Source organism: Vidua chalybeata, assembly GCF_026979565.1.
Source record: "Vidua chalybeata isolate OUT-0048 chromosome 37 unlocalized genomic scaffold, bVidCha1 merged haplotype SUPER_37_unloc_3, whole genome shotgun sequence".
In the NCBI taxonomy this organism is placed as follows: Eukaryota; Metazoa; Chordata; class Aves; order Passeriformes; family Viduidae; genus Vidua; species Vidua chalybeata.
The window spans coordinates 19,228-39,675 of record NW_026530305.1 but is presented as its reverse complement, the minus strand read 5'-3'; the positions used below and the strand labels follow the sequence as shown (position 1 = coordinate 39,675).

The 20,448-nt window shown below is 49.9% G+C and overlaps 3 protein-coding genes across 7 annotated transcripts; 2 read left to right on the top strand and 1 right to left on the bottom strand.

The window, feature by feature from the left end:
* Positions 1-144: 144 nt before the first annotated feature.
* Positions 145-4,868, bottom strand: LOC128782765 (structure-specific endonuclease subunit SLX1-like). The gene is made up of 5 exons (XM_053933245.1): positions 4,667-4,868; positions 2,963-3,014; positions 1,922-2,224; positions 1,270-1,400; positions 145-376 (listed from the first exon to the last, which is right to left on the bottom strand). Exons 1-5 carry the CDS (start codon positions 4,831-4,833, stop codon positions 259-261), a joined length of 771 nt encoding a protein of 256 aa, XP_053789220.1. The 5' UTR covers positions 4,834-4,868; the 3' UTR covers positions 145-258.
* Positions 4,869-5,080: 212 nt separating this feature from the next.
* On the top strand, positions 5,081-18,700 carry LOC128782763 (lysophospholipase D GDPD3-like). Of its 5 annotated transcripts, none has more exons than XM_053933241.1 (10): positions 5,081-5,163; positions 8,766-8,808; positions 9,370-9,505; positions 10,519-10,564; positions 11,192-11,310; positions 12,698-12,787; positions 15,125-15,258; positions 16,620-16,679; positions 17,552-17,603; positions 18,438-18,700. In XM_053933241.1, exons 1-10 carry the CDS (start codon positions 5,100-5,102, stop codon positions 18,672-18,674), a joined length of 981 nt encoding a protein of 326 aa, XP_053789216.1. In that variant the 5' UTR covers positions 5,081-5,099; the 3' UTR covers positions 18,675-18,700. The 5 variants fall into 5 exon arrangements, with proteins under 5 accessions (XP_053789216.1, XP_053789214.1, XP_053789215.1 ...); XM_053933239.1 differs by lacking the exon at positions 5,081-5,163 and adding an exon at positions 5,270-5,363; XM_053933240.1 differs by lacking the exon at positions 5,081-5,163 and adding an exon at positions 5,275-5,383.
* On the top strand, positions 5,594-7,786 carry LOC128782766 (bolA-like protein 2). The gene is made up of 3 exons (XM_053933246.1): positions 5,594-5,699; positions 6,675-6,769; positions 7,499-7,786. Exons 1-3 carry the CDS (start codon positions 5,634-5,636, stop codon positions 7,602-7,604), a joined length of 267 nt encoding a protein of 88 aa, XP_053789221.1. The 5' UTR covers positions 5,594-5,633; the 3' UTR covers positions 7,605-7,786.
* Positions 18,701-20,448: the final 1,748 nt, after the last annotated feature.

Sequence of the window (20,448 nt, the reverse complement as noted above, 5' to 3'; positions counted from 1 at the left end):
CCTCAAAAAATTATTTGGCTACAAAAAAACCCCAAGAAAAATGTGGAAAAAATGGTAAAAAAAATGAGAAAAAAAGGGATTTTTGTATCTCAAAATGGCGTACAGAAGTGGGAGGAGCAAAGGGGAAATGACATCATTGGGGCGTGGCCAAAGCCACACCCATTCAGTAATGACAAACAGGTTGATTTTGTTATTAAAAAAGGTTTTTATTGCAAATAAATAAATTAAAGATGTTAAAAATTCCTAGTGGGTGTGGCTTTATGTGGGGGCGGAGCTTGGGATGATGATGTCATCTGGCTCCACCCACTCTTCTTCAGGCTCTGCCTCTCCCAGGCAGCGACGAATCAGATCGCCCCAGAGGAGGTGGGTGTGGCACCTGGGGGGTGGGGTCAGAGTCAGGACACACCCCCTTGGGTGAGCCCCGCCCACATCATCCATTTTGGGGGCTTTCCTTATAAGGAAAATTCCCACAGCAACAAACCCCGCCCCTTAGCAACCACTTCAAGCCTTTCCTTATAAGGGAAATGCTCCCATAGCAACAGGTCCCGCCCCATAGCAACCATCTTGGTGTGTTTCCTTATAAGGAAAATGCCCTTTGGGAAGAAGCCCCGCCCCCTAGCAACCACTCAGAACCTTTCCTTATAAGGAAAGAGAACCTTAGCAACCAACCCCGCCCCCTAGCAACCAGTCCCAACCTACCCTTATAAGGAAAGGTAACCTTAGCAACAAGTCCCGCCCCCAGCAACCAGTTAAAACCTTTCCTTATAAGGAAAAAACTTCTCAAAGACAAGCCCCGCTCCCTGGCAGCCATCTTGGACCATTCCCTTATAAGGAAAAAACAGCTCAAAACCAAGCCCCGCCCCCTGGCAGCCATCTTGAAACATTCCCTTATAAGGAAAAAATGCCTCAAAACCAAGCCCTGCCTCCTGGCAGCCATCTTGAAACATTCCCTTATAAGGAGAAAAACACAAAACCAAGCCCCGCCCCCCTGGCGGCCATCTTGAAACATTCCCTTATAAGGAAAAAACACCTCAAAACCAAACCCCGCCCCCTGGCAGCCATCTTGGAACATTCCCTTATAAGGAAAAAAACACAAAACCAAGCCCCGCCCCCTGGCAGCCATCTTAAAACATTCCCTTATAAGGAAAAAACACCTCAAAACCAAGCCCCGACCTCTGGCAGCCATCTTGGAAATTTTCCTGATAAGGAAAACGGCTCTCAACAATAAGCCCCGCTCCCCCGCATGAAGCTCCACCCCCTTTTTTTTACCCGGGACAGGCGCCCCCTACTGGCAGCAGCTGCAGCGGCTCCAGGGCCAGGAAGAGCCGGGCCAGGCACGGGGGATGGGCGGCCATCTTGCACTGGGGGCGGGGACAGCGCAAAAGGGGCGTGGCCTCCACCTGGAACGCCAAAAGGCTGAAATTCCCGCCCACGCGGCGCAAATTCGCATAAATTTTGCATTTTTAAAAGCTCTGATCGCTCTCAAAAGTCACAGCGATTAATTAACAACTCGTCAAGCCCCTCCCCTTAATTCTCAGGCCACGCCCACGCCCCACCTCAAATTTCCATATTTTTATGTTTTTAAGCCCCGAAATTCACCAAATGTTGAATTTTTTTCCATCCTGTGAAGGCCACGCCTCTTTTAGGCCACACCCCAAATTATTTTTAGCCTTACCTCATTAAGCTCCACCCACTAAAGCCCCTCCCTCCTAAGCCCCGCCTCATTAACATATTCAAATTAGACCCCACCCACCTCATCAGACCCCTCTGAGCTCCTCCCCCTTTAAAGCCCCACCCACCCAACATTAGCGAACCTAAGCCCCTCCCCCTTAGCCCCGCCTTCTCAAAACCCTCCCCCTGAAGCCACACCCCTTTAAACCACACCCCCGTCAGCCTCACCCCTTTAAGCCCCTCCCCTTACCTCCCCACACAGGCCACACCCACAATTCTCCGCCTCCAAATCTTGACTCCGCCCCTTTTTCCTTTTAAGGTGCGGCAGCCCCGCCCCCTCCTCCTCCACCACGTGAGGGGGCGGGGCCAACTCCAGGGCGGGGCGAGGGGGGCGGAGCCAGCGGATTCTCAGCGGGAGGCGGGACCAGGGCGGGGCCCGGAGGAGGCGTGGCAAGAGGCGGAGGGCGAAGCTGATTGGCTGCTCCCGGGGCCGGCGAGGGGGCGGGGCCAAGAGGCAGCGGGAGGAGTTTGGGTGCTGCCACGCCCACTCGAACTAAAGAGGAAGGGGCGGGGCTTAAACAGTTGGGGTTTAAGCAAAGGGGTGTGGCTTAAATAGGTGTGGGGCTTAAGTGGGTGTGGTTTTAAAAAAGGGGAGTGGCCTAGAGAAGGCAGGGCTCAAAGGGGGTGGAGCTTAAGTGGGTGGAGGTAAAAGGAGTTTTAATGTGGGGGCGGGGCTTAAAGTGAGTGTGGCCTACATGGGCTTAGCTTAATTTGCATTTATGTGGTGGGTGGAGCTTAAAAAGGGGGTTGGCTTAAGTGGGTGGGGTTTAATTTGGTGGGAGGGTCTTAAGGGGGGTGGGGCCTAAATTTGGTTTATGTGGGGGTGGTGCTTAAGTGGGTGGAGCTTAACTGGGGAAAAGATGGGCGGGGCTTTAATTAAAAGAAGAGGGGTTAAATGAGTTCAATGAGATGGGCGGGGCTTATGTGGGTGGGTTTAATGGTGGGAGGAGCTTAAATAGATTTTAATTTTAATAAAGGGTGGGGCTTAAGTGGGTGGGGCCAGGAAATGGGAGGAGCTTACATCACAAGGGAGGGTTTTAATGAGGTGGGTGGGGCTTAATATGGGTGGGGTTTAAAGTGGGAGGTGCTTAAATCACAAGGGAGGGGCTTAATGTGGTGGGTGTGGCTTAAGTGGATGGGGGTTTAAAAGTGGGAGGGGCTTATACTAAAAGAAGAGAGCTTTAATAGCAGTTAATTAAGTGGGTGGGGCTTAAAAGGGGGCGGGGCTCACCCTGAGGGCGGCGACGTCGGAGGGGAAGCCGTGGACGAAAAGTTCCATTTCCCTTTTTTGCAATAAAATTGGTTAAATTGCCTCAAAATTCATCCCAAAACTTGCGAACAAATGAATTAAATTATTTAATTCCTAAAATAATTAATAATTATTTAATCAAATTAATTAGAATTTTCCTTTAATTAAAAAAAAAAACATTTAAAATTTTGTTTTGGTTATAAAATAACTCCTTAAACTCCCTGAATGGTAAAAATAACCAAAATGATGCCAGAAATTTTAAAAAATCCCCCCAAAATTCCCAAATTTCCTCGTCCTGAGTGTCCCAAATTTCCCCCAAAACCTCCCTAAAAATCTTTGAACCCCTCAAATCCTCTTTAAACCACCCCAATTCCTCCTTAAACTCCCCAAAAATCTCCCCTACATCCCCCCAAAGCCCCATTGATCCCCTCAAATTACCCCAAATTCTCCCAAATCTGCATTTAATCCCTCCAGACCCCCCCCAAACCCCCCCTAAAGTCCCCCCAAATCCGCCTTTAATCATTTTAAACCCCCCCAAATCCCCCTTAAGCCCTCAAATCCCCCTTAAACCTCCTTAAACCCCCCAAATCCCCTTACAAATTCCCCTAACCCCCCCCAAATCCCAATTTAACCCCTTCAAACCCCCCAAATCCCCCTCGAACCCGCTTAAAGCCCCCAAATCCCCTTTAAACCCCCCCAAATCCCCCTTAAATCGCTTTAAGCCCCAAATCCTCCTTAAACCCCCCCAAATCCCCCTCAAATCCCCCGTTAACCCCTTCAAAACCCCCCAAATCCCTTCAAACCCCCCCAAAATCCCCCTCGAACCCCCTCAAATCCCCCCAAATCCCCTTTAAACCCCTTCAACCCCCCCAAAGTCCCCTCGAACCCCCTCAAGCCCCCCCAAATCCACCTCAAATCCCCTTTTAACCCCTCCAAACCCCCCCAAATCCCCCTTGACCCCCCTTAAACCCCCCAAATCCCCGTCACATCCCCTTTAACCCCTTCAAACCCCCCCAAATCTCCTTTAAATCCCCCAAAATCCCCCTTTTAACCCCTTCAACCGCCCCCAATCCCCTTTAACCCCCCAAAATTCCCCTTTTAACCCCTCCAAACCCCCTAAAATCCCCCTCGAACCCCCTCAAACCCCCCCAAATCCCCTTTAACCCCTTCAAACCCCCTCAAATCCCCTTTAAATCCCCCCAAATCCCCCTGTAACCCCCCCAAATCCCCTTTTTACCCCTTCAATCCCCCCAAAATCCCCCTTGACCCCCCTTAAACCCCCCAAATCCCCCTCACATCCCCTTTAACCCCTTCAAACCCCCCCAAATCCCCTTTAAATCCCCCAAATCCCACTTTAACCCCTTCAAACCCCCTAAATCCCCCCTCGAACCCCCTCAAACCCCCCCAAATCCACCTCAAATCCCCCTTTAACCCCTTCAAACCCCCCCAAATCCCCTTTAACCCCCCAAAATTCCCCTTTTAACCCCTCCAAACCCCCTAAATCCCCCTCGAACTCCCTCAAACCCCCCCAAATCCCCTTTAACCCCTTCAAACCCCCCAAAATCCCATTTAAACTCCCCCCAAATCCCCCTTTAACCCCCAAAATCCCTCTTTAACCCCTTTAAACCCCCCCAAATCCCCTTTTAACCCCATCCAAACCCCCCCGAATCCCCCTCGAGGCCGCACCAGGGCCCTCTCCCGCTGGTCCTGCGGGCTCCCCCTCTCCTCCTGCCGCCGTTGTGCTGCCGGAGCCGCCGCCGCGGATCCACCGTGAAGCCCACGTAGGTGCGGCCGCGGGCGCGGCCCTGCGGGGCGGCGGAGCGCAGCAGGTACACCGCCCTCATCGCCGCCATCGCCGGCCCACAATGCCCCGCGGCCCGCTTCCGGCGCGCCGCCGCCGCCACTTCCGCCTCGTTAAGGCGGAGACCCGGTGCCTCGGTACCCACAATGCACCGCGCTGCCGGCGCGCTTTGCCCCGACAAAGATGGCGGCAAGATGATTTTATTTTTGCCTCGTTACCCACAATGCACTGCGCGGGGAGAAGCGCTTCCGGTGGTTCGCCTCGGTAGAAATGGCGGCGTTTTCATTTTAATTCCTCTCTATCCACGACGCGCTGGGGATGAGGAGGAAGAGGAGGAGGAAGAGGAGGAAGATGAGGATGAAATGCTCGGATTTTCGCCTCGGTAAAACGGGGGGGGGGGAGGGTTTTGCCTCGTTACCCACAGTGCATTGCGGCGCGTGAGGGGGGAGCTTCCGGCAGGAGGGCGGGAATTCGGCCCCGAGGTAAAAATGGCGGCGGTTTTGCCTCGGTACCCACAATGCACCGCGGGGCCCGGCACTGGGGCCCGCTCTGGGCCATGCTGGTGTCGCTTCTCCCGTACTGGTTTGTACTGGTTTGTACTGGTTCGTACTGGTTCGTACTGGTTTGTACTGGTTTGTACTGGTTCGTACTGGTTTGTACTGGTTTGTACTGGTTCGTACTGGTCGCACTCTGGGCCCGCACGCAACGGGAGCGCTTCACTTCCGCCTCCTTACCCACAAACCTTTGCGCCACGCCGTCTTGCGCCTCGTTACCCACAATGCTTTGCATCACTTCCGCCTCGCTACCCACAACACGCCTCGCGGAGCGGAAGTGACGCCAGCGGAAGCGGAAATGGAGCCGCCCACAGCGGAGGAGCTGCGGCAGCGGCTCCAGGAGCGGCTCCAGGCCGAGCACGTGGTAATTAATTAGCTGATTAATTAACCGCCAATTAGCGCCGGGCGCGGGTTCATTAGGCTGGGCAGGGCGTTAATTAGCCGGGAGGGCGGTTAATGAGCGTTAATTAGGCGGGGGAGGTGTTAATTAGGGTTGATTGCCGTTAATTAGGCTCTTATTGAGGTTTGGGAGGGCTTAATTAGCGCTGGGAGGGGTTAATTAAGACATGGAGGCGTAATTAGGGGCTTTAATTAAAAGGAGCTGTGAGGGTTAGTAGTTAATTAGCGCCAATGAGTCAGTGTTAATTAATGCTCTACTAATTTGTGTAGTAATTAATTAGTGCTTAATTAGCGCCCGTCGGGGGTTCATTAGTGGCTAATGGTGGTGAATTATCAATTAGTGCGTCGGGGGTGTTAATGAGTCTAGCTGGCGTTAATTAGCATCTAAGGCGTGTTAATTAGCGGTTAAAGCGTGTTAATTAGGCTCTATCAGGGGTTAATTAGCGGTTTCTTGGCTGTAATTAATCATTAATGGCTGTTAATTAGTGTTTGACAGATGCCAATCAGCTTTAAGTTGTTGTTAATTAGTGGTTGGGCTGGTAATTTTAATTACTAATCCCATTGTAATTGTGATCAGAGGTGAAGGGGTGCTAATTAGTGTTAATTAGCTGTTAATGACAGCTAATTTGCTTTCATGCATGTCAATTAGCACTTAGTAGATGTTAAGCGGCCTTTTATTAATTAGATTTCTAATTATGAACAGCATACGTTATTAATTAGATGGTAATCCAAACAAGTGGCTAATGAGCCTTAATTAGTGTTAATTAGCGGCCAACTGGCGTTAATTAGCGACCGATAATTACTAATTAGCCTTCCATTGGTGTCAGTTACCATTGAACCGCCATTAATTACCCGACAGCAACAGCTAATTACCCCCTCATTAATATTCACGGGGCCGGCGGGCGCTAATTAGCGTTAATTAAGGCCTGATTAACTGCAGGAGGTGCGGGACAACCCCCAGCTGTGCCCCGGAAGTTTCCGCCTCGTCGTCGTTTCCGGAACTTTCCGCGGCCTCAAAACCCTCCAGAGGCACCGGTGGGGGCGGGGCCTAAAGGGGCGGGGCCCGAGGGGAGGGGTTTAATTGCATTGTAATGAGAAAGGGGCGTGGCTTAAACATGGATTTTGTCGATGGGGCGGGGCTCAATCGGGATGGGAAGAGGAGAGGGCGGGGCTTAATTTTGCCTTATAAGGGAAATTGGGCGTGGCTTAAATGGGAAAGGGGCGGGGCTTAGCTTGGTGCCGTATGGGTAAAGGGGGTGGGGCTTAAAAGGTAGGGGGGAAATGGGCGGGGCTTAATGGAGATTCATTAGGGTCAAAGGGGGTGTGGCTTGGAGAGTGGGAGTGGCTTATTGGGCTTTGGGGGCGGGGCCTGAATGTGGTTGGGTGTAAAGGGGTGGAGCTTAACTGGGTGGGGTCAAAGGGGTGGGGCTTAATGTGGCAGTTAATTGGAAAGGGGTGGGGTTTAAAGGGGAGGGGCTTAACGAGGGGGCGGGGCTTCCAGTGAATTACTGGTGAGGTATTTTAATTAAGGGATTAATTAATTAATTAATTAATTACGTGAGGGCTCAATGAGGGGCTTTGGTGGCTGGGCTCATTAACAACGGGGTTAATTAGCAGCTAATTAGTGCCCAGGCTCGTTAACGAGCTGCTGAAGGGGGATTTTAATTACGGGAGTAATGAGTCAATTTATGCAGGGCTTGATGAGGGGTTTTACCGGCTGGGCTAATTAACAGTGGGGTTAATTAGGCGCTAATTAACGGCCAGGCTCGTTAACGAGGCGCTGAAGGAGGAGCTGGGCCAGATCCACGCCCTGGAGCTGCGCACGCTGACGCCCGAGCAGTGGGAGGCGGAGCGCGCCTCATTAGCATAAATTTGCATGCCGCCTCTTCCACCCCCGCTCCGTTTACATGGATTTGAATAAATTAGCGTGGCCTTGCTCTGATTGGTTGAGGCCGCGTCCCTCGTCAGGGCCTTAAATGGAGGCGGAAGGGGGTGAAGTTAACGCTCGTTTGCATAAATTTGCATAAAGGCAATAAACATTCCTTATTTGCATACTGCTGTGGCTTTATGGGGGGATTTGCGTAAATTTGCTTAATTTTGGGGTGACTGAGGGGGGAGGGGCTCCCAGTGAGGCCCCTCGCGGTGCATTGTGGGTACCGAGGCGGAAGTAGCAGCCATTCCCCCGGTGCATTGTGGGTACCGAGGCACTTCCGCCTCATTCCAGGAAGTGTTTCCCCTTCCCCCGGTGCATTGTGGGTACCGAGGCGGAAGTAACCCCCGTTCCCGCGGTGCATTGTGGGTACCGAGGCACTTCCGCCTCATTCCAGGAAGTGTTTCCCCTTCCCCCGGTGCATTGTGGGTACCGAGGCGGAAGTAACCCCCGTTCCCGCGGTGCATTGTGGGTACCGAGGCACCTCCGCTTCCACCCCACCCCCCTCCCCACCCCACACCTGGGCCAGGTGCGCGGCCACGCCCAGGCCGGTTTGAGCCGGTTCGAGCCGGTTTGAGCCGGGCAGAGCAATGGCGGCGGCGCTGGCGCTGGCCCTGGGGGCGCTCCTGGTGGCCCTCGGGGGGTTTTTGGTGGCCGCGCTGGCCCACAGGGGCCCGGAGGGGCCGAGGCTGGCGGTGACCGGAAGGGCGGTGGCGCACCGGGGAGGTGAGGGGGGCGTGGCTAGAGGGGGGAGGGGCTGAAAGGAGGCGGGGCTAAAGGGGGAGGGGTTTGATATAAGGGGGAGCGTGGGGGTGGGGCTTGAGTTGGGGGAGGGGGCGGGGCTAAAGGGGCGGGGCTTGGAGGAGGGGAGGGGCAAAGTGGGGAGGGGTCTGGGAGAGTGGGGGCGGGGCTTAAGAGGGGGAGGGGTTTGGGTGGGGAAAGGGGAAAGGGGAGGGGCTAAAGGGGGAGGGATTTGGGGTGGGGGAGGGGTGGGGGAAAAGGGGGAGGGGCCTGGGGAGGAGTGGGGGCGGGGCAAAGCTAATGGAGCACTTAATGAGCCTTAATTAGCTCTAATTAGCCCTAATTAACGCCCCCCTGCAGGCGCGGGCGAGCGCATCGAGAACACCATGGAGGCCTTTGAGAAGTGAGGCCCCGCCCCCTCGGTTTGGCCCCGCCCACTCCGCCTCGGTCACGCTCCCCCCCCCCCAGCGCGGTCTCTGATTGGCTGGAGCTTCACGTGTGGACCTAAGCCCCTCCCCTTTCCTGTGGCCCCGCCCCCAGCACCGTCTCTGATCACTCTAATTGGCCGTAAATCTAAGCCCCGCCCCCTTTGCGCTTGCCCCGCCCCCAGCGCGGTGTTGCAGGTCTGTGATTGGCTGCAAATCGAAACCCCGCCCCTTTTCTGGAGGCTCCGCCCCCTTCCGACATCTCCAGGCTCTCTAATTGGCTGTATCTGTAAACCCCGCCCCCTTTTTGGAGGCTCCGCCCCCTTCCCCCGTCTCCAAGCTCTCTAATTGGCTGTATCTCTAAACCCCTCCCCCTTTCTGGAAGCTCCGCCCCCTTCCACCATCTCCAAGCTCTCTAATTGGCTGTATCTCTAAACCCCGCCCCCTTTCTGGAGGCTCCGCCCCCTTCCGCCATCTCCAAGCCCTCTAATTGGCTGTATATCTCCACCCCGCCCCCTTCGCGGTGGCCCCGCCCCCAGCGCGGTGCGGCAGGGCTGTGATTGGCTGGAGCTGGACGTGCGCCGCACGCGCGACGGCGTCGTCGTCGTCTGCCACGACCGGGAGCTGTGGCGACAGAGCGGCCGCCATCTTGACGTCACCCGGACCGACTTCCGGGTGCGTTAATTGGCCCCTAATTAGCGCTCGCTGAGGGTTAATTAGCCCTTAATGAGCGGAATCGGGTGGGCGGGGCTAACGGGGCGCTAATTGGTTAGTGGCAATTAGTGGTCATGAATTTTAATTAGTGATTGATGGAGGTTAATTAATGGTAATTAATGGGTAATGGTGGTTATTAATGGTAATTAATGGCCATTAGTGGTAATTGGTGGTAATTAATGGATTATGGCGGTTATTAATGGTAATTAATGGCAATTAGTGGTAATTGCTAGTAATTAATGGTAATTAGTTGTAATTAATGGTAGCTAAAAGGTGCATAATTAAATATTAACTTCAGTTTACTTCTGAATTTAACTTCTAATTGCCATTAATTAACCCTAATCACCGTAATTGGCCATTAATTACTTCCAATTAACCATCAATAACTCAGAATTACACATTAATAGCTCCTAATTAACCATCCATTACTCATAATTAGCCATTAATAACTCCTAATTAATTATCCATTACTCATAGTTAACCATTAATAGCTCCTAATTAACCACCAGTAATTCATAATCACTCATTAATAACTCCTAATTAACTATCCATAACTCATAATTAGCCATTAATAACTGCTAATTAGCCATTAATAACTCATAATTACTCATTAATAACTCCTAATTAACCATCAATAACTTATAATTGGCCTTTAATAAGTCCTAATTTATTATCCATCAGTCATAATTAGCCATTAACAGCTCCTAATTAACCACCAATAACTCATAATTAGCCATTAAAAACTCCTAATTAACCAATAATTCACCCTAATTAACTGCTAATTACTCCTAGTTAACCATTAATAACTCCATATTAACCCTAATTAAACCCTAATTAACCGTTAATTAGCCCTAATTAACCACTAGTTACTTCTAATTTGCCCGTAATTGGATTACTTATAATTTACTTCCTAATTTGTTTCTAATTAACCCCTAATTAGCTCTAATTAACCCTTAATTGCCGCTAATTGCCAGGACCTGCCCCCGTACCGGAGCCCCCTGGAGGTGACCTTTGCCCCCGGTGAGAGCAGCGGGAATTTTGGGGTCAAAAATTGGGAATTTTGGGGAAGTTTCGGTGGGAAAATCCGAATTTCGGGAATTTTGGGCCAAGAATTGGGAATTTTGGGTGGAAAAAAATTCAAATTTCGGGTTATTCTGGGGGTAATTTTGGTGGGAGAATCGGAATTTTGGTCAGAAAAAAATTGGAATTTTGGGAAAAATCGGGAAAATTTCGGTGGGAAAAAATGGGAATTTGGGGGAAAAAATGAAAATTTGGGTCCAAAATTGGGGATTTTGGGGTATTTTAGGGGGAAAAAGGAAAATTTTGGGGTCAAAAACTGGGATTTTTTTGTGTGATTTTAGGGGAAAAAGGGAAATTTTGGGGTGAAAATTTGGGAATTTTGGGTGGGAAAATGGGAATTTGGAATGATTTTGGGTCAAAGGTGGGAATTTCGGGAAAATGTGGGGATTTTGGGGTGGAAAAACCTAAATTTTGGGGAATTTGGGGAAGAAAATCGGTTATTTTGGGGAAAATCGGTGATTTTGGGGTGTAAAAATGAGAATTTTGGGGCCTTTTGGGAGAAAAATGGGAATTTTTTGGGTGGAGCGCTTTGGCCCCGCCCCCTGCCCAAGCCACGCCCCCTGCCAGGCTCTTTCTCCTCCGGTCGCGATCGCCGAATCCCCCGATTGGTCGAGGTCTTCCAGCGCTTCCCGCGGCAGCCAATCAGCATCGAGGTCAAGGACGACGACGATGACCTCATCAATGAGGTCGCAAAAGGGGGCGGGGCTGAGATTTGGGGCATTTTGGGGTGATTTTGGTCATTTTTTATCATTATGGGCAATTTTTTAAAATTTTGGCCATTTTGGCGGAATTTGGGGCGGTTTTGGCCATTTTCAGGACTTTTTTTGGTCATTTTTTGACTCATTTTGGCGCCGTTTCTTTGCCTTTTTCGTGACAATTTTGGGCCATTTTTGGTCATTTTTGGAACCACTTTTGGGTCATTTCGGGATCATTTCAGGACCATTTTTGTTGCATTTTTTGGTCATTTTTCATCCATTTTAGGATGCTTTTTTTGGCCTTTTTCAGTCATTTTTGGGGCAGTTTTTTGGGCCATTTTAGGTCGTTTTTGTATCATTTGGGTCCATTTTTGGTCATTTTTGGGCCATTTTTTGGAACCATTTTTGTTCTTTTTCTTGTCATTTTTAAGAGCCATTTTTGATAATTTTTTAGTCTTTTTAGGACAATTTTTGGGGCATTTTTGGTCATTTCTGGGTCATTTTTGGGACCATTTTTTGGGCCATTTTAGGTCGTTTTTGTATCATTTCTTTGGGCCATTTTTGGGTCATTTTTGGTCATTTTTGGGGGAATTTCAGGACCATTTTGGGTCATTTTTGGAGCAAATTTTGGGTCTCTTTTGGACCAATTTTTTTGGTCCATTTTTGAGCCATTTTTGGGTCATTTCGGGACCATTTTTGGTAATTTTTTGAGCCATTTTTGGGTGATTTTTGGACTCATTCTTTGTCATTTTTGGAGCCATTTTTGGTCATTTTTGGGTCATTTCAGGACCATTTTGCGTCATTTTAGGAGCCATTTTTGGCTAATTTGTGGGCCAATTTTTGATCAATTTTGTACCAATTTTTGGTCATTTTTGGGTCATTTCAGGACCATTTTTGGCCATTTTTGGAGCCATTTTTGGGTGATTTTTGGACCAATTTTTGGTCAATTTTGGACCAATTTTTGGTCATTTTTGGTTAATTTTTAGTAATTTTTGGGTCATTTCAGGACCATTTTGGGTCATTTTTCGACCAATTTTTTTGACCAATTTTTGGTCACTTTTTGAGCCAATTTTGGGTCATTTTTGGACCAATTCTGGGTCATATTTTGCGCCATTTTTGGCCAATTTCCCCTCATTTTCGGGGCAATTCCCTGACCATTTTTTCCTCATTTTTGCGTCGCTTTTTTGTCATTTTTACGCCACTTTTAGCTCTTTTTTTTTTTTTTTTTGCAGCCGCTTCCGGGTCGTTCTCGCTCATTTTCGCCCGTTTCCGCCCCGATTTTTTTTTTTCTTTTCCCCCCTTTTTTGGGGGGTGGTGGGGGAGGGGCTCCCACCCCACCCCTCCCCCACCCCTCTCACCGCCCCTCCCCCACCCCCAGGTGGCCGCCCTGGTCCGGAGCTTCGACCGCGCCCCCATCACCCTCTGGGCCTCCTTCCGCCAGCGCATCCTCCGCAAGTGCCGGCGAGCCGTGAGCCCCTCCCCCACCCCGCCCCTCCCCCACACCCCGGGACCCTCCCCCACCCGAAAAAACAAAAAAAAACCCGGCGGAAAAAGGGTTAAAACCGGATTTTTGGCGATTTTTTTGCGATTTTTTTGGGTTTTTTAACAGAAAATTTGGGATTTTTTGGGGGGTGGGGGAGGGGCGGGTTTAGCTCAGGCCCCTCCCCCACTCCCCTGGACCCTCCCCCACCCGAAAAAACAAAAAAAAACCCGGCGGAAAAAGGGTTAAAAGTGGAATTTTGGCGATTTTTTTGCAATTTTTTTGCTTTTTTGGGGGGGTTTTAACCCAAATTTTGGGATTTTTTTTTGGGGGGTGGGGGAGGGGCCAACCCCACCTCCAAAAAGTTCCCAAAAAATCCCGATTTTAACCCAAAATTCCCAGGGCGGGGAAAAAAAAAAATGGGAATTTAGGGAGTGGCGAAGAGGAAAAAAAAATAGGAAATTCTGGGTGGAAAAATGGGACATTTTGGGTAATTTTTGGGTGGAAAGTGGGGATTTTGGGGTATTTTGGGTGGAAAAATGGGAATTTGGGGAAATTTTGGGTGAGAAATCAGAAATTTTGGGTGGAAAAATGGGAAATTGGGCTGAAAAAATTGGAATTTTGTGGAATTTAGGGGAAATTTGAGTGGAAAAACGGGAATTTTGGGCAATTCTGGGCAATTTTGGTTGGAAAACCCAGGAATTTGGGAACTTTTGGGTGGAAAATGGGAAATTGGGGGAATTTCGGGCTGAAAAATCGGAATTTTGGGGAATTTTAGGGAAAATTTGGGTGGAAAAAGGGAATTTTGGGGGGATTTTTGAGGGGGAAAATGGGAAATTTTGGGGACTTTGGGTTGAAGAATGGGAATTTTGGGTGGAAAAATGGGAATTTGGGGTGGAAAAATGGGAATTTAGGGGGGATTTGGGGTGGAAAAGTGGGAATTTGGGGTTGAAAATGGGAATTTTGGGTGGAAAATTGGGATTTTGGGGGGATTTTGGGTGGAAAAATGGGAATTTGGGGTGGAAAAATGGGAATTTGGGCTGGAAAAATGGGAATAATGGGTGGAAAAATGGGAATTTGGGGTGGAAAATGGGAATCTTGTGTGGAAAAATGGGAATTTAGGGGGGATTTTGGGTGGAAAGATGGGAATTTGGGGTGGAAAATTGGGATTTTGGGGGGATTTGGGGTGGAAAGGTGGGAATTTGGGGTGGAAAAGCGGGAATTTTGGGTGGAAAAATGGGAATTTGGGGTGGAAAAATGGGAATTTTGGGGGATTTTGGGTGGAAAAATAGGAATTTTGGGTGGAAAAATGGGAATTTTGGGGGGATTTTGGGTGGAAAAATGGGAATTTTGGTTGGAAAAATGGGAATTTGGGGTGGGAAAATGGGAATTTTGGGTGGAAAAATGGGAATTTGGGGTGGAAAATGGGAATCTTGTGTGGAAAAATGGGAATTTTGGGGGGATTTTGGGTGCAAAAATGGGAATTTTGGGTGGAAAATTGGGATTTTGGGGGGATTTTGGGTGGAAAGATGGGAATTTGGGGTTGAAAAATGGGAATTTAGGGGGGATTTTGGGTGGAAAAGTGGGAATTTGGGGTTGAAAACCCGAGATTTTGGGTGGAAAAATGGGAATTTGGGGTGGAAAATGGGAATTTGGGGTTGAAAATGGGAATTTTGGGTGGAAAATTGGGATTTTGGGGGAATTTTGGGTGGAAAAATGGGAATTTAGGGTGAAAAGATGGGAATTTGGGGTTGAAAACCAGAAATTTTGGGTGGAAAATTGGGAATTTGGGGTGGAAAAGCGGGAATTTTGGGTGGAAAATTGGGATTTTGGGGGGATTTTGGGTGGAAAAATGGGAATTTTGGGTGGAAAAATGGGAATTTTGGGTGGAAAATTGGGAATTTTGGGGGGATTTTGGGTGGAAAAATGGGAATTTTGGTTGGAAAAATGGGAATTTTGGGTTGAAAACCAGGAATTTTGTGTGGAAAAATGGGAATTTAGGGGGGATTTGGGGTGTAAAAATGGGTGTTTTGGGTGGAAAAATGGGAATTTTGGGGGGATTTTGGGTGGAAAAATGGGAATTTGGGCTGGAAAAATGGGAATAATGGGTGGAAAAATGGGAATTTGGGGTGGAAAATGGGAATCTTGTGTGGAAAAATGGGAATTTTGGGGGGATTTTGGGTGGAAAAATGGGAATTTTGGGTTGAAAACCCGAAATTTTGTGTGGAAAGATGGGAATTTTGTGTGGAAAATTGGGATTTTGGGGGGATTTGGGGTGGAAAGGTGGGAATTTGGGGTGGAAAAGCGGGAATTTGGGGCCCCCAGCACCCGGCCATGCCGTTCTGCCTCTCCCTGGAGCGGGGGCTGCTGGCGCTGCTGCTCTGGTACCTGGGGCTGCTCCCGCGGCTGCCGCTGCCCGAGGCCGCGCTGCTCTTCCCGCTGCCCTCCACCATCAACCGGTGCGGCCCCTCCCCCACCCCGCCCCTCCCCCACAGCCCTGCGCCCTCCCCCACCCGAAAAACAAAAAAAACCCGGCGGAAAAAGGGTTAAAAACGGACTTTTGGCGATTTTTTCGCGATTTTTTTTGGTTTTTTAACCCCCTAATTAGTATTTTGGGGGGTGGGGGAGGGGCGGGTTTGGCTCAGGCCCCTCCCCCACACCTCGGAACCCTTCCACAACCCAAACCCAAAAAAAACCCGGCGGAAAAAGGGTTAAAAATGCATTTTTGGCGATTTTTTCGCGATTCTTTTGGGTTTTTTAACACAAAATTTGGGATTTTTTGGGGGGTGGGGGAGGGGCGGGTTTAGCTCAGGCCCCTCCCCCACACCCCTGCGCCCTCCCCCACCCGAAAAACAAAAAAAACCCGGCGGAAAAAGGGTTAAAAATGCATTTTTGGCGATTTTTTCGCGATTTTTTGGGGTTTTTTAACACAAAATTTGGGATTTTTTTGGGGGTGGGGTGGGGGAGGGGCGGGTTTGGCTCAGGCCCCTCCCCCACTCCCCTGGACCCTCCCCCACCTGAAAAAAACCAAAAAAAACCCAGCGGAAAAAGGGTTAAAAATGGAATTTTGGCGATTTTTTCACGTTTTTTTTTGTTTTTTTAACCCACTAATTAGTATTTTGGGGGGTGGGGGAGGGGCGGGTTTGGCTCAGGCCCCTCCCCCACACCCCAGAACCCTTCCACAACCCAAACCCAAAAAAAACCCGGCGGAAAAAGGGTTAAAAACGGATTTTTGGCGATTTTTGGCTGATTTTTTGGGTGATTTTCTGGAGTTTTTTTGGCGTTTTTTAACCCAAAATTTGGGATTTTTTTGGGGGCGTGGGGGAGGGGCGGGGTTGGATCAGGCCCCTCCCCCCAACCCAAAAACAAAACCCGGCAAAAAAGGGGTTAAAAAATGGATTTTTAGCGATTTTTTTTTTAGCGATTTTTGGGCAATTGAAAAAATTGGGCGGGGGTGGGGGGAGGGGCCTAATGAAGTGGGGCGGGGCTAAAGAGGAGGGGGCGTGGCTAAAGGGGATGGGGCGGGGTTTAAAGAATTGGGTGGGGCTAAATGGGTGTGGTAAAAAATTAGGGGCGGAGCTAAAATGGGTGGGGCTAAAAGGGGTGGGGCTATAATGGGCGGTGCTAAAGGGGTGGGGCTAAAATGGGCGGGGCTAAGAGCGTGGGGAGGGGCTAAGGGTGTGGGGGCGTGGCTAAAGGAATATGGGCTGCGGATGTGGGAGGGGCTAACGGAAAGGGGCGGGGTTAACGGTAAGGGGGCGGGGTCAGAGTGGCAGGGCGTGGCTCTGACCACGCCCTTGCCCCTCCCCCCCCCCTCCAGGACGTATTTTCCCCTCCCCCGCGGCCCGGCCGGACACGCCCTGAGCAGAGCGGCAGCGGCGTGAGTGGGGGAGGGGCGCGGTCACTCGGGGTCAGGGGTCACTCAGGGGTCACTCAGGGGTCACTCAGGGGTCACTCAGGGGTCACTCATTGGTCACTCAGGGTCACTCGGGGTCAGGGGTCACTCAGGGGTCACTCAGTGGTCACTCAAGGGTCAGGGGTCACTCAGGGGTCACTCAGTGGTCACTCGGGTCAGTTGGGTCAGTGGTCACTCAGGGGTCACTCAGTGGTCAGTGGTCAGTCATTGGTCACTCGGGAGTCAGGGGTCACTCAGGGGTCACTCAGGGTCACTCAGGGCTCAGTGGTCATTCAGGTCAGGGATCACTGGTCACTCACTGGTCACTCATTGGTCACTCATTGGTCACTCATTGGTCACTCATTGGTCACTCATTGGTCACTCGGGTCACTCACTGGTCACTCATTGGTCACTCAGTGGTCACTCAGTGGTCACTCATTGATCACTCACTGGTCACTCACTGGTCACTCAGGAGTCACTCATTGGTCACTCAGGGGTCACTTATGGGTCACTCAGGGGTCATTGGGGTCACTCAGTGGTCACTCAGGGTCACTCAGGGGTCACTCAGTGGTCACTCAGTGGTCAGTGGTCACTCATTGGTCACTCATTGGTCACTCATTGGTCACTCACTGGTCACTAGGGTCAGTGGTCACTCATTGGTCACTCAGTGGTCACCCAGGGGTCATTGGGGTCACTCATTGGTCACTCAGTGGTCACTTGGGGTCACTCAGTGGTCACTCACTGGTCAGGGGTCACTCAGGGGTCACTCAGGGGTCATTGGGGTCACTCAGGGTCACTCATTGGTCACTCACTGGTCACTCAGTGGTCACTCACCGGTCACTCTGCCCCTCCCCCAGGCTCGTGCTCCGCCCCGCCCTCCTGCAGCACCTGAAGAGCCGCGGGCTGCAGGTGAGGGGGCGTGGCCTGGGAAAGAGGCGTGGTCTGCTGAGGGGGAGGGGTCAAAATGCAAATTTGGAGGTGGGGGAGGGGCTAAAATACCGATTTTGGAGGTGGGGGAGGGGCTTTGATGCCGATTTCGGGTCAAAATCTTCAATTTTGGGGCGGGGGAGGGGTCAAAAGTCCAAATTCGGGGGTGGGGGAGGGGCTTGAGCACCATTTCCGGGTGGGGGAGGGGCCAAATTTTCCACATTGGGGTAAAAAATGTAAATTTGGGGGTTAAAAATTGCCAATTTTGGGGAGGGGGAGGGGCCAAAAATTTGGGGGAGGGGGTCAAAAATACTAATTTTGGGGTGGGGGAGGGGCTAAAACTCCCAATTTGGGGCGGGGGAGGGTCCAAAAATACAAATTTTTGGGGTGGGGGAGGGGCTAAAAATGCCAATTTTGGGGTGGGGGAGGGGCTTTGATGCCGATTTGGGGGTGGGGGAGGGGCTTTGATGCCGATTTTAGGGTCAAAATCTTCAATTTTGGGGCGGGGGAGGGGCCAAAAGTCCAAATTTGGGGGTGGGGGAGGGGCTTGAGCACCATTTCCGGGTGGGGGAGGGGCCAAAAATTCGGGGGAGGGGTCAAAAATTCCAATTTTGGAGCGGGGGAGGGGCCAGAAGTCCAAACTTGGGGGTGGGGGAGGGGCAGATCCGCCATTTTCTCCCCCCAAAAATCTCCAATTTTTTTCGCCCTAAAACCTCCGGGTTTTTTGGGGTTTTCGCCGCGGGGGAGGGGCTCGGGGTGTGGGGGGAGGGGCGCCGACCCCTCCCCCACCCCGAGGGCCCCTCCCCCACCCTGCAGGTGTGGCTGTGGGTGGTGAACGAGGAGCGCGACTTCGCCGAAGCCTTCGGCCTCGGCGCCACCGGAGTCATCACCGACTACCCCGGGCGGCTCCGGAGGTTCCTGGACGGCCCCTCCCCCACCCCCGGGGGCCCCTCCCCCACCCCGAGGTGCCCCTCCCCCAGCTGGGGCGGAGAGCCCCTCCCCCCGCCGGAAAAAGGGGGAGAAACGGGGGGAAAAGGGAGAAAAGTGGAATAAAAACGGTCCCGAAACGGCCTCGAAACGACCCAAAAAACGGCCTCGGAAACGAACAAAAAAATGGTGAAAGAAATGGCAGGAAAAGGTCCCAAAAATGGCGCAAAAATGACTCAAAAATTGACAGAAAAAGGCCCCAAAAATGACCCCAAAAATGGCAGGAAAAGGTCCCAAAAATGGCTGAGAATGGTCCCAAAAATGACTCAAAAAATGACAGAAAAAGGTCCCAAAAATGACAGGAAAAGGTCCCAAAAATGGCGCAAAAATGACTCAAAAATTGACAGAAAAAGGCCCCAAAAATGACAGAAAAAGGCCCCAAAAATGACCCCAAAAAATGACAGGAAAAGGTCCCAAAAATGGCTGAGAATGGTCCCAAAAATGACTCAAAAAATGACAGAAAAAGGTCCCAAAAATGGTGCAAAAATTATGCAAAAATGACAGAAAAAGGTCCCAAAATTGACCCCAAAAATGACAGAAAAAGGCCCCAAAAAATGACCCAAAAATGACTCAAAAAATGATAGGAAAAGGTCCCAAAAATGGCTGAGAATGGTCCCAAAAATGACTCAAAAAATGACAGAAAAAGGTTCCAAAAATGACAGAAAAAGGCCCCAAAAAATGACCCAAAAATGACTCAAAAATGACAGAAGGCAGCCCCAAAAATGACAGAAAAAGGCCTCAAAAATGACCCCAAAATTGACAGAAAAAGGTCCCAAAATGACTCAAAAAATGGCAGAAAAAGGCCCCAAAATTGACCCAAAAAAATGGCAGGAAAAGGTCCCAAAAGTGGCTGAGAATGGTCCCAAAAATGACTCAAAAAATGACAGAAAAAGTTTCCAAAAATGACCCAAAAAATGACAGAAAAATGTCCCAAAAAATGACAGAAAAAGGTCCCAAAAATGACTCAAAAAATGACAGAAAAAGGTTCCAAAAATGACCCAAAAAATGACAGAAAAATGTCCCAAAAAATAACAGAAAAAGGTCCCAAAAATGACTCAAAAAATGACAGAAAAAGGTTCCAAAAATGACCCAAAAAATGACAGAAAAAGGTCCCAAAAAATGACAGAAAAAGGTCCCAAAAATGACTCAAAAAATGACAGAAAAAGGTTCCAAAAATGACCCAAAAAATGACAGAAAAATGTCCCAAAAAATGACAGAAAAAGGTCCCAAAAATGACTCAAAAAATGACAGAAAAAGTTTCCAAAAATGACCCAAAAAATGACAGAAAAATGTCCCAAAAAATGACAGAAAAAGGTCCCAAAAATGACTCAAAAAATGACAGAAAAAGGTTCCAAAAATGACCCAAAAAATGACAGAAAAAGGTCCCAAAAATGGTGGAAAAGGTCCAAAATATGACCCAAAAATGACTCAAAAAATGACCCTGAAACGGCCCAGAAATGGCCCAAAAAGTGACAAAAGGATGACTGAAAAATGGCCCCAAAATGGCCCCAAAATGACCCAAAAATGGTCCTGAAATGACCAAAAAATGGCCTCAGAAATGATCCAAAATGGCCCAAAAATGGCCCAAGATTGGCCCCAAAAAGTCCCAAAGTGTCCCAAAAATGACGAAAAAAAAAGACCAAAATTGCCCCAAAATGTCCCAAAACTGACCCCAAATGACCCAAAAAATAACGGAAAAAAAGACCAAAATTGACCCAAAATTACCCAAAATTTACCCAAAATGACCCAAAATGACCCAAAATGGCCCAGAAATAAAAAAAAATGGCCAAAATTGATCCCCAAAAGTCCCAAAAAGACCCCAAAAAAGCCCCGGCCCCTC